Source organism: Myotis lucifugus, unplaced genomic scaffold (assembly GCF_000147115.1).
Source record: "Myotis lucifugus unplaced genomic scaffold, Myoluc2.0 scaffold_146, whole genome shotgun sequence".
Lineage (NCBI taxonomy): Eukaryota > Metazoa > Chordata > Mammalia > Chiroptera > Vespertilionidae > Myotis > Myotis lucifugus.
Window position 1 is genome coordinate 2,847,497 of NW_005871194.1, and position 14,705 is coordinate 2,862,201.

General features: G+C 53.2%; 1 protein-coding gene across 1 annotated transcript; it reads left to right on the plus strand.

The window, feature by feature from the left end:
* The first annotated feature begins 3,574 nt into the window (after positions 1-3,574).
* Positions 3,575-9,298, plus strand: KRT32 (keratin 32). The gene is made up of 7 exons (XM_006094942.3): positions 3,575-4,106; positions 4,768-4,850; positions 5,004-5,160; positions 6,161-6,322; positions 6,402-6,527; positions 7,246-7,466; positions 8,879-9,298. The coding sequence occupies exons 1-7, from the start codon at positions 3,639-3,641 to the stop codon at positions 9,006-9,008; spliced, it is 1,347 nt and encodes a 448-aa protein (XP_006095004.1). The 5' UTR covers positions 3,575-3,638; the 3' UTR covers positions 9,009-9,298.
* The last annotated feature ends 5,407 nt before the right edge of the window (positions 9,299-14,705 follow it).

A 14,705-nucleotide genomic window follows, 5' to 3' on the forward strand; every position in this document is an offset into this window, starting at 1 on the left:
CTACAGTGGGGCTTATTGTTCAGCTTTCCTGATGAAGACCTTTCTCCAAGAGTCCAGTGTGGTGGCAGATGTGACCAGACCCTCCCTACTATTCAGTATACACGGTCACCCTGGGATCCCAGAGGAGGAGAATAAATCTGGGGCCAGTACAATGGGAAGCATCTCAGGCCACTGCATTAGCTCATGTCTGTGGTCCTCCTAAGAGCAGCCGTATGAAGTCCCACACCAGGGTGCTTCTAGGAGCGTGCTTCCATCAGCCCCACTCTTCCATGGCAGCCTTTTCACGCAGGCCTCCCCGTTCAGCAACCCCCTGAACACCCACCCTCCAGCCAAAGCACGAGATCCGAGAGTGAGACAGCCACTGTGACATCCACCCACAATTCAGAGATTCTAGCCCTTAAGAGGCTCATCACCTTCTCGTGTGCCCTTGACGTCTGATAAGGCCCACCGTGGGTACCAAAGCATTTCAGCAGGAGGAGTGGGAGCTCCCAGCCCCTTGACCCAAAGGTTCTCACTTGGGCCCAGAATGTCCTCCCCCAACAGACCAGGTAGGGTCCAAGTTCCATCAATGCCAAGGGGAAGTGGAGAAGGATGAAGGCAAAGCTTTCTGAGATGGAAAGGAAGGCGGGTTGGCCCCAGATGGCCATGTGCTCTTTATAAGATGCCAAGAGCACATGCTGAGGAGCTTCAGTGATGGTAAGAGAGTTATAGCGACACTCAAGGTGGAAAAAAGATGGGGGAAGATGCTAAGGTAACGCTGAGGACCCCCCCCCCCACACACACACACATCTCTTAAGGGTGCCGAGTGTAGTTCACCCTGATTCAGTTTTAGAATCCTCCCCTTTCCAATCCCCTGGAAAGGAGGGTCTGGGGCTTCGGTTCTCCCAGCCCCCTCACTCCTGGCATTCTGCACCCCCTCAGCTTTGGGCTTCTTGGAACCCCTTGGCTGGTTTAGCTGAGGCTCAGCCAGCCAGAGAGGATGATGGTCTCAGGATCATTCAGTTCATTCAACAAACCCTTGCTGTGCACCTTCCTGGGCCAGGCGGTGTGTTAGGTGCCAGGGACAGAACTGAGCCTCATCCGAGGGAGGCCTTGGGATGGGACAGGAAGGAGCCCACTCTCCGTCTCTTTTCCTTCCTGTCCCTGGCACACCTACTGCCTGTGGGAGCTTTAGCAGGTGTAGGTCTCAGTGTCATCATCAGTAAAAGAGAACATGACAGTGACTGTGCCGGAAGGTCCCTAATGCTATGCTGAGCATTTGAAAACTGGCCAGTAATTATTGTGGACTCTATTCTAGCTGGATGCCTGGGTTGCTCGGAATGTGTGCACCCACCTTTTTCCTGCCCATGGTTTCATTTCTGAGGTTTCCTTCCAAGCAGCAATGAATGCCCAGGGCAAACCAGGCCAAAGTGGTTAAGTAGCTAGATGACTTATTAGCTAATTCTGACTCGGAGTAAAGTCAGTGGGAGAATCCACAGTCAGCGAGGGGTACACGCACCCTCCCTTGAGCACACAGCTTGGGTTAACTGTTTCACACAAGCCACACTCTCCTTCCCCTTCCCCTTCTCCTTCCCCTTCTCCTTCCCCTTCCCCTCCTTCTCCTCCTTCCCCTCCTTCTCCTCCTCCTCCTCCTCCCTCTTCCTCCTCCTCCTCACTCCCTCCTCCTTCCTCCCTCCTCCCTCCTCCTCCTCCTCCTAGTCGTCGTTATTCTTTGTGGTACAAGCCTCTTCCAAACCTACCCTAACTCCCTCCAAGATGGAGCACACCAGATCCTGTGCAGAAGGCATTACTATCTACTTTATTAGCTTGTGCTTTTCAATTGTAAAGCTGTTTCCACTTGGTCAGAGGTCCTTGGCCTTGAAACACATGGATGCCTGGTCTGAAATCCTGAAATCCTGACTTTGTGGGTCTGGAACAGGCCTGGTATTGGGGTTTATAAAAGCTCTGCACGTGATTCCAGGGAGCAGTCAGGCTGAGAGCCCTGCTGGCAAGGCCCCTGGGAGTTCAGGGGGCTCAGGGCGTCTCTGACATCGACCTCAGTACTGTCTGACCCCCATGGTGTACTTTTTAAAAAAATAGATTTTTATTGATTTCAGAGAGAGAGGGAGAGATAGAAACATCAATGGTGAGAGAGAATCATTGATCGGCTGCCTCCTGCACACTCCACACTGGGAATCGAGTGCCCCGACCAGGAATAGAACTGTGACCTTCTGGTTCATAGGTTGACGCTCAACCACGGAGCCACGCGGCTGGGCTAACCTAACCTTTTCAATTTGCACGAGGAAACTGAGGCCCAGAGAGGTAAAGTGACTTTCCCAAGGTCACACAGCAAGTTAGAAGGTCATAATCTCTCTCTTGACTCTTCTTAAGCAATGAATTTCTGGGAATAGGGCTGGGTGGGGTTTTCTCTTCCCTGCCTCTCCACCTAATACTTCTAGAGATAGGTGAAAAACAGGACAAGTGCTTATGCTCCAATATTATGTTGAGAAGATGAAGGAATAGGACACGGCTATATAACACACACACATTAAACATGACATGTGTGAGCTGGCGGGTATTGCAGACAAGGACTGAAACCACGGGTCTCACCTGTTGCTTTCTTAAGGAATGTCAGGGCTCCTATGACTGCAGATACCTGTCCCCAGCTCCTGGCACAGCTCATCCCCAGGCTGCAAAGTGTTACTTCTCAAGGGAGCTGATGCCCCCTGCCTCCCCTCTCTGAGGCCCCGACAGGAGCCCTCCCTGTCCACCATTGCAGAAAGGGAAAGTAGGGCCAGTGCCAGCCTGGCCAACCTCCATCTCAGCAAACAAGACCCGAACTTGACTTGCATTGCTCACTGCTCCCTGTATGTAGAGCAGTGAGCAATGAAAGGGTGATCCAGAGCCGGTCAAGATAGAGCATCTGCCTCACGGAGGCGTCCAGGACATTGAAGGTTTTCTCCCCGAGTGGCATTCCCGCATCTTTCTCAACGGTGTCCAGCTGCAAGGCTGTCCCTGGCTCTTAAGGCTTTCTGACTTGAGTTTGTTCTCTTGCCCCAGATATTATTTCTTCCCCTGGGGAGGAAGCTGATCCGTGCTCCGAAGCCTCAGAGGTTCTCTTCCCGACCTGCCTGGATTTCTACCGCTGCCGGTATCGATGCAGCTTCTGTCACCCACACACTTCCTCCTTCAGGGACAGGTCTCTTCCCACAGGGAACGCTCTCATTAAAAGGAGTGCCCGCCGGCCCATAGACTGTGCCTTTCTCAGGGCCGGAGCAGGCGGGGGCGCGGTGGGCCAGGCCCCAGGGGGCACAGGGCCAGGCCACCGTGGTCTCCTGGCGACCCCGCCCTGGTAATGAGGGCCCAGCGTGGAGCCGATCCTTTGAAGATGTGTCCGGAAACTCTCCCCTGGTGATCAATGACAGGAGGCCTGCTTTAGCCAAATGACAAGCTTGGTCTCTTTTATGAGGAAAGGAACTGCTTATTGGAAACCAAATTACAAATTAATTAGCAGCTTCCTCTGAGGCCGAGTGTACACATCAACACCGCTTTCTAGGGCGAGCCCCCTCACTCCAAGGGGATAAAAGGCCCCAGAGGGATGGGGTCTGTAGGTGTTGGCAATCCAGGTAGCTGCAGCTGAGAGAAGGGGCCTCCCCTACATGGCATCCAACTGCCCACCTGCCTCCAACAAGAGCTGCCCCCGGGCCTCCTCTGTCTGCTCCAGCGGCATGAACTGCCGGCCCGAGCTGTGCCTGGGCTACGTCTGCCAGCCCATGCCTTGCGTGCCTTCCGTCTGCCTGCCCACCACCTACCGGCCGGCCAGCTGCCTCTCCAAGACCTACCTCTCCAGCTCCTGCCGACCCAGCAGCTGCCGGCCCGCCGCTGGCATCTCCAGCACAATGGGGACCTGCAGCTGGCTCTGTGAAGGGACCTTCAATGGCAGCGAGAAGGAGACCATGCAGTTCCTAAATGACCGGCTGGCCAACTACCTGGAGAAGGTTCGGCAGCTGGAGCAGGAGAACGCCAGCCTGGAGAGCAAGATCCAAGAGGCCTGCCAGTCTCCAGTGCCCACCATGTGTCCTGACTACCAGTCGTACTTCAGGACCATTGAGGAGCTGCAGCAGAAGGTGAGAGCGGGCGCTGAACAGACTGGGAAGGCAACTGGAACGGCAGGCATCTAGATTGGAATCTCATCGTTTACCAAGCTATGTTCAGGGAAAAGAGGCTTCCCCAGGGCACAGAATGATCTCATCATTGGAGCACCCAGCCAGAGCCCTTAACGTGGAAAGGGGCCTGGGATGTAGTCTCCATTGCATGACTTTGGGAGGCCCCTTCCCTTCCCTGGGCCTCAGTTTCCCCATCTGTAGAATGGGGATAATAATGGTCCTTACCTAATGGGGCTGCCAAGAGGATTCCCTGAGTTGATGCAGGTCAAGCGCTGAGCACAGCCCCTGGACCGGGGTGGGTTTTCAGTAAATGTTAGTGCTGATGAAGGACCCTTCTAACTGTCCCATGAATGACTTCAGACTTAATGAGAGTCTCTCCTTCCGTATTGCTCATTGTAGCCAGAATGGGGTATTTGGATTTTTGCACACCCAGGTGCTTAAGAAATAAAACTCATGTCTTTAAGGATGAGCAGTTCACTAAAGTACGCCCCCGCCACCAGAGTTCCAGGGAGGAGGGGCTTCTGTAGCGATGGCTGCTAGGCTGCTGAGCCCCCCAGCTACTGTCTTCTCCTCCTTGGGTTCTTATCCTGGACTGACCCCCTCTGTGTGCTTCGGCCTCCAGGTTCTGTGCACCAAGGCAGACAACGCCAGGATGGTGGTGCACATCGATAACGCCAAGCTGGCTGCCGACGACTTCAGGACCAAGTGAGTTTGGCCGGGGATGGGCGCCCTCTCTCCCCGCACATGCTTGGGGGCAGCTTTCCATTCACTTCATGGAGAGTCGGAGAAGTGCCAGCAGTTGAAGGACTCCCCTGGTTTCCGTCTCCACCCCTCACTGTTGACCCTGTCCTTGTGCAGGTACGAGACGGAGCTGGCCCTGCGGCAGCTGGTGGAGGCCGACACCAACGGCCTGCGCAGGATCCTGGACGAGCTGACCCTGTGCAAGGCCAACCTGGAGGCCCAGGTGGAGTCCCTGAAGGAGGAGCTGCTCTGCCTCAAGAAGAACCATGAGGAGGTGAGCCCGGAAGTCAGGCAGAAACAGATCGTGGGAAATACGTGGGGCTTCGGGTCAGACCGACGTGGGTTGGAATTCCCAGGCCTGCCACGTGTTGTTTCTGTGACTTTGCCCAGTGCCTTTCACCTTTCTGAGCCTCCTTATCTATACACGGGAGCAACACTATCAGACTGGGTTGCTTTGAGAATTCAGTGAGGTCTGGGGCTTGAAACACCTGTCCCTGGGTCGGTGCTCAGAAACGCTAGCCATCTTCTCTGCACTCCCTGGACTTGCGTGACTGCCAGGTGCTTTTCCACGGCGTTTGTTTTTCTCCTGAGAGCCAAGCTCCAGGGGCCGGTTGGTGCACTGGAACCTGGGGGTTGTGTTCTGGAACTCACACCTGCCCGTCTCTGCCAGGCTGGACTGCTGGGTGCCCCATGTCTTCTCAGGGGCAGTTGAACTGCCGTGGTTTCCTTCCTTCTGTCCTCATCCTTGTCTTCCTTCTTCTCTTCTGTTTGCATCTAATAGACTTAATCCACGAGCCTCAGGTCAGCCCTTTCTGGCTTTCCCTCCTCTCCTGCAGGTCCTGGCGGGAATGCTGAGCGCCCACCCGAGCTCTGGTGTTTTTCCCTCCTTCCCTGGGTTGACTCTCAACCTCTTGACTTGGCACTTGAAAGAACAAGTGTCTCTGATTCCTGGCTGGGTTTCCTTAAGTGTAAAGTAACAAACCGCACGTATTTGCCAAGTGCCCTAAGGTACCTGACTCATCCCACCTAATCAGGGAACTGGGGCCTGAACCAGAAGCCACTAATGAGGCGCTATCGCACACGCTGGAGCCTCAGTGACAACTTTCTCTCCTTGGCAGCCAAGCCTGCGGAGGCGCCTGCTCTAACTTGGCCTTGAACCAAGCGAAGCCAGGCTTTTGCTGCCCCGCTTCCCAGATGAACACGCGGGGAGGGTGGCCGGGTGAGCCCCGAATCCCACAACTTCACACGTGCCTGGGGCTCTCGCTCCTTTTCAGGAAGTCGGCACCCTCCGATGCCAGCTTGGGGACCGCCTTAACATTGAGGTGGACGCTGCGCCCCCTGTGGACCTGAACAGGATGCTGGAAGAGATGCGGTGTCAGTACGAGACGGTGGTGGAGACCAACCGCAGGGACGTGGAGGAGTGGTTCAACACGCAGGTGGGCCTCTCGCCGGTGGGCGGCCTCGCCAGTGTCCCCGCGAAGGCACTCCCAGCCTCTCCTGTCTCCCCCCTTGCAGATGGAGGAGCTGAACCAGCAGGTGGCCACCAGCTCTGAGCAGCTTCAGACCTACCAGTCGGACATCATTGATCTGAGGCGAACAGTCAACACACTGGAGATCGAGCTGCAGGCCCAGCACAGCCTGGTGAGTGCCCCTGGGGGGGGCACCTCTTCCGCAGCTCTGGCTCCCAGCTGGCACCGAGCGTAGGTACGGGCATCCCGGAAGGAGGAGGAGGAGGAGGCCCAGATGCAGCTACTGGGGATGCTCGCCCAGCTGACCTTTCTTGGAGGGAGGTTTCTCCCAAGACCCAGCTCAGAGATAAAACGGGTGACCCAGATCTGACATGAGTTAGGTGGCTGCGGTCAAAAACGACTCCTCGAGAACGTTTGTGCTCTGCTTAGCCTGCCCTTCCAAACCCGTGCTTCCCCACCTGTGAAGATTTAAAGAACCAAATGCCCAGGTTCCTCCCCAGGAGAATGAAATCAGAGTTTCTGGAGGCGGGGCCGGGGCCTGGGTGACGCTAACATGCAGCCAGGGTTAAAGACCACTGTTCCCAATGATGCCTGAGGGAAGGAGCCCGGTGAACCTCAGACCCAAAGCCTGAAGGCAGACTCGGGTTGGAGAAGGAAGAGGGATTTAGGATCACATGGACCTGTGTTCAAACCCTGGTCCGTCACTTACCAGCTGCTTAACCTTGAACAAGTCACTTGGCCTTTCTGGGCTTTAGTTTCCACAGTGACTCAGGTAAAGAGGGGTCATTCTCAACCCCCAAGAGAGACTTGGCTCTTTCTGGCTCTTCCTGAGTCAGGCCGTGGAAAATAGATCTGTTCCTCATAATTATTTCATCTTCTCCTTTCCTCAGAGGGACTCCCTGGAGAACATGCTGACGGAGACCGAGGCCCGCTACAGCTCGCAGCTGGCCCAGATACAGTGCCTGATCACCAACGTGGAGGCCCAGCTGGCCGAGATCCGCTGCGACCTGGAGCGGCAGAACCAGGAGTACCAGGTGCTGCTGGACGTCCGGGCCCGGCTGGAGTGTGAGATCAACACGTACCGGGGGCTGCTGGAGAGCGAGGACTGCAAGTACGTGGGCCCAGCCGAGGCTGTGCCGGGAGATGCGTGGGAGGTTGGGGAAGCCGCCCTCCCTAAACCGGGCCCATTGAAGATCCTGTTCCATCCCAAGTCAACAAACTCCTTCCAAGGCCCAGCGTGTGCCAGGCGCCAGGGGAAGACCCAGATGGATGATGATAAGGCATCTGCTCTCAAGTTGTTCCCATCTGTTTAGAGAGCCAGGCAGATGAGCAACTGGAGATCATACTGGGGCCGCGGGCGGGGTGGGGGGTGGGGAGGCGAAGGATGGTTTCAGCACTGGGAGGGGAGTAAGTAGCTTCATGGGAGTAAGTAGCTTCATGTGATGATCTGGGTGGGAGGCGGACAGGAAAGGTCAGTTGGGGCCCATTCATGGAGAGGGAGGGTTTTATTTTATAGGCAATGGGGAGGCCTTGCTGTTTTTTGAGGAGGAGATGATAGAATTTAACTGCGGATCTCCCTCACTGGAGGGTGAATGAGTACCTGGACCTCAGAGACAATATAAAATATTTTTACCTCCTGCACCTGGCACATAGTAGATGCTCAGTAAATATTTCTTGACCAAGTCAGTGAGAGCTCACAGCTGCTCCTCAGGAAGATGCCACAGATGGCAGGCAGAGGAAGGGCTGAGTAGAGGGAGGAGAGACCGGGCAGGGACACTGTTCAGGAGGCCCTCATGGCCTAGAGTGGTCGGCAAACTCATTAGTCAACAGAGCCAAACATCAACAGTACAACGATTGAAATTTCTTTTGAGAGCCAAATTTTTTAAACTTAAACTATATAGGTAGGTACATTGTTATTAACTTAATTAGGGTACTCCTAAGGCTTAGGAAGAGCCACACTCAAGGGGCCAAAGAGCCGCATGTGGTTCACAAGCCACGGTTTGCCAACCACGGATTTAGTCAATTATTAAGAGTCTGCTCTAGGCCAGGTATGCAGGGGGCATGCATCCATGGCTGCTCACCTCACTGCTCACTGGGAGCGAGTTCATACTAGAATAATCACACCGCTCTGGAAGGAGGTACATGGTACCACAGGGGGATTTGACACAGAGAGACCCAGGGGGGGCTTCAAGGAGGAGGTGACCATTGAGTTGAAGGAAGTTGCTCTTTGTCCTGAGTACAAATGGGAGGCTCTGAAGGTCTTAAGCAGGGGAGGGAGATGATTAGATTTGTGTTTGTGGAAGATCGCTCTGGCCACCAAGTTAACAGTAGCTACAAGGGGCAACAGTGGGGTTGGGAGACCAGTAAGGAGGCCATTGGGGTCACAGAGATGAAGACGATGAAGGGTGGGACCAGGGAAGTAAGCAGAGAAGGTGAGCAGTGGGTGCATTTGGGAGGCATTGGGGGCAGAACCTGCTGCCCACTCCGGCTTCTTTAACCCCTTCACGTGCCTTTCCTCCGCAGGCTGCCCTGTAACCCGTGCTCCACTCCCTCGTGTCCCCCCTGTGTGCCCTCCCCCAGTGTGCCCCGCACCGTCTGTGTGCCCCACACTGTCTGTGTGCCTTGCGTGCCCTGCCCCCCGGGCCGCTACTGAAGCCCCTCAGTGCTGGTGGATGGATCCTGGAAGGACCAGAGCTGGACAGCCGGTGCCTCTGCAAGTCGAGCCTGACCTGGGTTCGGTGGCCACCAAGAGAGCCGGGCCAACAAGGAAGACTGAGCAGTGCCAGGTGGGCCGTCTGTCCGAAAGGCGCTCTGATACTGCAGGGGGCGCCCTGGCCCCCATCTCTTAGTAACAGCCTCTCCACAGGCTAATTTGCTGATGTTTCTAGTTCTCTGCTGCCTCAAGAGCCTGTGTCCTTAGTCAACTGGCAAATAAAGCCTCATTCAGTGGCCCTGCAAACATCTTTCTCTATTTGTCATTTACGATGCTGTGTCCATCAGCCAGTACCGCTGCTTAGTGGGCATCAAGAGGAATGCGGCCAAATTCTGTATTTGTTGTATGGCCCTGCTTCCACAGAGGCTTGAGAGGCATTTGCCAAAAAGGCCCACATGCCAGAAACCAGTTAAAACCAGGCTACTGGTTCAGAGCCAAGTAATAAAAACATAAAAAGAGGAGGGAGATAATTATGCCGGGAACTTAGGCCAAACAACTGTAGATGAGAATATTCCTGTGATGATCCCACCCTAAACCTCATGGCAGCTGGTACAATGGGGTCATTCATTTATTCATAATATCCTTACTGATTGCTTGGGAGGTGAAGGTTCTACATCATGGGCTGGTTACCCCAGGCAGTGGCCCCCCAGACACCTTGTTAATGCCCCATTAAATCCTTGCAACAATCTATGAAAAAGGCACCATTATTTTCTCCACTTTACAAATGAGGAAACTGAGGCCCAGAGAGGTTAAGAATCTTGCTCAAGATCACACAGTGAGTAAGTGGTGGGCCCAGGATCCAAACACAGTCCTTCAGGCTCCGGAGATGCTCAACCAATTCATATTCTCAAGTAGTCCTCACTATTTGCAAACAACAGCTGGGGGCTAGGGCATACCAAAAATGCAAGTGATCCCCACCATCCAGGCACTTCTAATTAGAGAAGGAGCTAGAACCAGTGTGTAAGGCCTCACTCATGCCTCAATAAGGGCCTAGTAATAAAATAATAATAACCATTTCTGCCACCTACCGAGCACTTGTGATGCACCTTATATTGTATTGCGCACATTACATAAATTAACTTATGCAGTTTTCATGACCGTGTCCATCTTAGAGATGGGAAACTGAGGTGCAGAGAATGGTTTAGTCAGTTGCCCAAAGCTACATGCAAGGATAAAGATTTGGACCCAGGTCTAGCTGCTTCCACTGTAGCATTATTCTAACCACTCTGCCTCACTGCCGAATTCCAGAGTATACACACGACACAGACTGGGAGAAAGTCCTGGTTTGGGGAGAGCAGAGAAGGCCTCAAGCATGTCCAACTTGTGGTCCGCGGGCCGCATGCCTCGTTTATTTGGCCTGTGTTAGCCTTTGAGTCTGACATGCTTGATGTAGCTGGTGGCATCTGAGATTGGCCTGGAAGGTTGAATAGGATGTCTACGGTACAAAAGAGAGGTATAGGTGTGGGTTCTGCAGGAAAGCAGAAGTCATATCTGGGGAGGAGAGTGGGGAGCGCATGAGTGGCCCTCCTGGCGGGAGCAGCAGGTTCCTGTGACAGACTGGTGGAAATAAAGCTGAAATGGTAGGAAGGTCAGACCGTGGGGGGCCTTGGTTACCCCACAAAGAGCCTGGACTCCATCCTGAAGGCAGTGGGAGGGCTACTGCAGGCCTTGAGCCCAGATGACATGACTGGGGTGGGGGGTGGGGTATTGTAGAAAGTTTCACAAAGGAGTGTAACCAGGACAGCTGAGAGGCAGGGAGAGCTGATGAACAATGTGGCAGAAGCTGAAGGGGTCTCAGCAATGGCAGTGGGGAATGGAATAGTAAGGGATCGACTGGGGGAACTCAGTGAAGGGCCCAACTTGGCAACGTCAGATAAAGAGAAGAAAGCCGGGAGCAGGAATCTTGAACACCTTTTTGCACCTCACCCTCTGAATGCGTAGTTCTTCCTTAATGAGCTGAGGTGATGTTTCTATTAAGAATCTGCCCTCTGGACCTGCCAAGAAATGATGAGAGATGGAGTGGCTCCTGACGCTGCCCGAGGCTGTTCAGACAGGATTCCACATGCCTGGCAGACAGGGCCATGAGCCTGACGGGAGACACACAAACACACTGCTCAGCCGCTGTGGTTCCTGGTTGTGTGTGTGTGTGTGTGTGTGTGTGTGTGAGAGAGAGAGAGAGAGAGAGAGAGAGAGATTTTAATGAGCTGGAACGCCATGGTAGGGGGGCTTCTAATAACTGAGCACAAACTGGCATTCCTTACTTTTAGTCCCTGTGCAAAATTTGTCCAGAATGTGCTCAGCTTGATTAACATGACAGACTAAACAGAACCAACTCTTTGGCTCTAAAATCCTAGGCCCATTCTGTCCAACATGGTAACCATTACCTACACTGGGCTGTTTAATTTCTCATTAAATAAAACAGATCCAGAGACACAGAAGCATGGAACAGACTGATGAATCTCAGAGGGAAGGGGAGATGGGAAGAGATTAATCAAAGAGCTTATATGCACACTAGAGGCCTGGTGCACAAATCCGTGCATGGGTGGGGTCCCTTGGCCTGGCCAGCATCAGGGCCGATCAAGGCTGGCCGGGAGAGGGACCGTGGGAGGTTGGCCGGCAGCAGGAGGTTGGCTGTGGGAGCACACTGACCACTAGGGGGCAGCTCCTGCATTGAGTGTCTGTCCCCCGGCGGTCAGTGAGTGTCAGCGACCAGTTGACTGGTCATAATGGTCACTTAGGCTTTTATATATATAGATATGCATAACCCATGGGCACAGACAATGGTGCGATAGGCCTGGGGGAGTGCGGGTGCAGAGTGTCAATGGGGGGGCATTTTAAATACTTTCAACAATAAAGATAAACTGAAAAGAAAGAAAACTTCAGTCACACTAGCCACATTTCAAGTGCTCAAGGCCTTTGCATGGCTGGTGGTACGACACTGGTGTGTACAGATAGGGACTATTTCCATGACTGTAGAAAGTCTATTGCACGGTGCTGTCCTAAACTATCAGAATCAAAAGCAGCCCTACAGTTGGCCTGGCCCAGCCTCTCATTCACAGACGAGGAGTCTACAGGCCCAGGTTGATGGAAAGATGTGCTCACAGACACACAGCCAACAGGTGGGAACTGGAGCCAAGTGTTCTGACGCCAGCCAGCGGGTCTCTTCGAGCTTGTTATGCTTCCTCCAAGCACCAAGATTTGTTATTCTTTCAGGCTAATAAACATTTCCCCTTTCCCCTTCTTTCATGCCCCTAAGAACAGAGGCACTTTCTCTGAGATGCTGAAACTCTTTCCTGGGAATATAGTTTTCCTTTAAATAACAACTAGCAACCTCCAAACTCAGCATCCCCTCATCCTTCATGCATCTGGCTCAGTAACAGCACAGACCACGGGCTGTAGCCAGAGTTGCCATGGGAACAATCACACTAGAGTTGTGACTCAGGCATCTAGGCCCCTGGACCTCATGCAGACTTCTGCAGGCTCCTTCCCCACCCGCCTGCCCCCAGCACATACTGTCCAGTCCAACCTAACCCTTGTTCCCACACCTGTGTGTCCTCCGACTTGCCAAGACCTGTCTGACCACCCAAATGCCCGTTAAAGCTTTTTATGTGAAACCAAGCCCTGCAGCCCAGGGCCAGGAGTGCCACCCCCTGCTGGGCACAGATGGCCACCACCTTCAGTGTTTGGATGGTACTTCCAAGTTAGAGACCTCCTGAGCTGTCCTCCTGCCTAGCCCATCTCTCTTATTTGATGAATGAGGAAGACGGGGGCACAAACTTTGGGAAATACGTCCACCAGCACCAGGACCTTCTGGTAACTGGACCCAGTGCTACCCACATGGGGGATTCTCAAAGGAACCGTGTCCTCATATCAAAGCGTTTGGCTTTAATTAACCCTGGTTTATAGGAAGACTTAGGCAGGGCTATGGGAAAGCAATAAAACCTCTGGTGTATTTGATGTTCGGGAGAAACTCCCACAGGTAGCAGGATCCTTTCCAGGTGGGAGTGAAAAAGAAAGAACTTGGGTTTCAAAGCTGCAACTCTCCCTGAGGCCATTAAAGAGTCTGGGACTCAGGCCTGCCCCTCACTGTCGGGGAAAGAGGCCGCCTTCTGAAGCAGGAGTGAGGACCCACCGGGCAGAGCTGCCTCCAGGAAGCCTGGCCAGAGGGCGATGACTCTCAGAGAGAAAAGTCCAGGAGTTGGACACAGTGACTAGGGGACGGGTGAATTGTGGACTGAAATGCACTAAGTCAATCTCCCCCTACCATACTAGGGACACTTTCACAGCATGATCAAGAAAAGGTATGCCCAGCCCAGCCTGGCCCGGCCGGTGTGGCTCAGTGGTTGAGCATCGACCTATGAACCAGGAGGTCATGGTTCAATTCCTGATCAGGGCACATGCCCAAGTGACAGGCTCTATCACCAGTAGGGGGCATGCAGGAAGCAACCGCCCAACGACTCTCTCTCATCATTGATGTTTCTCTCTCCCTCTCCCAAATCAATAAAAACATATTTACCAAAAAAAGGGTATGCTAGGAGATAACTGGGAAAATCATCAACAATAAAAAAACTATCTTTTGGGGTTTCATACATTTTAGCACACGAATACAATGATCTCAATTTTGCTAAACAGCAAGTTCCTTTGAAAGATCGTTTGATGGCTTATCTTTTGAACCATTGGTTGAGATAGGCTTATTTCTGCATAGTCCTCTCCTGTAGCCAAGCACACAGATGAGCATCTTGCCATATGGAAACCATCAGTGCTGCTGGCTTCCGAAATCCTGGGCTGGTGTCCTAATTCCACTGCGAACATGCTGTGTGATTTAGGCAGATCCCCCAACCTCTATGTATCTCAGTCTCCTTCTCCCCTTTGGAAACAGGGGTAATTCTACCTCCTTCCCAGAGTCATTGGGATGAATGCATCCAAAATGCCTAGCACGATGCCAATATGTTGTAAGCTTGGTTGAGGAAGATCTGCTTTGCAACAAGTGCCCCTGTCTTCTGAGTCTCCCCAATGTCTATGGCAGCTGAGTCACTTTTCTGAGCCATTTTGAAGCTCAAGTTTCAGAAATAACAGCAGCAGCCGCAGCAACAACGACACACAGACAGCTTTGCTTTGCTGCAAAACTATAGAACATCTGGATCGACTCTCAGTCTTGGTCTAAATGCCTCAGTAAAGTGGAGGGTCCAGTATCCGAGACCCAGAGTCCAGTACTGGAGTCCACTTGGGTGCTGCCCTCCCTCCGGCCCTATGTGCTCTGAAGGATCCAAATTTTAAGCCTCGTTCACTGTGCTGTGTAGAGTGATGGTCAGTAAACCACTGCTCACAGGTCCAGTCCAGCTGCTGCTTGTCTGGGGAAATATTTTACTGGAACACGGCCACACCCATCACTTCCATATTGTTTATGCCTGCTCAGGGCCACAGGGTGGAGTTGAGCAGCTGTAGAGCAAAGAGACTGTCTGGCCTGCAAAGCCTAAGATATTTACCACTTGGCCTTTTCATAGGCAAGGTGTGATGCAGAAGAGAGAGGATGTGCTGGGTTGGAAGCCCCGAGTCCCAGTCCTGACCTTGTGGCTGACTTGCTCTGTGCCCAGAGGAGCTCACAGCCCCTCTCTCCTCTCCAGTGGAACTAGCTCT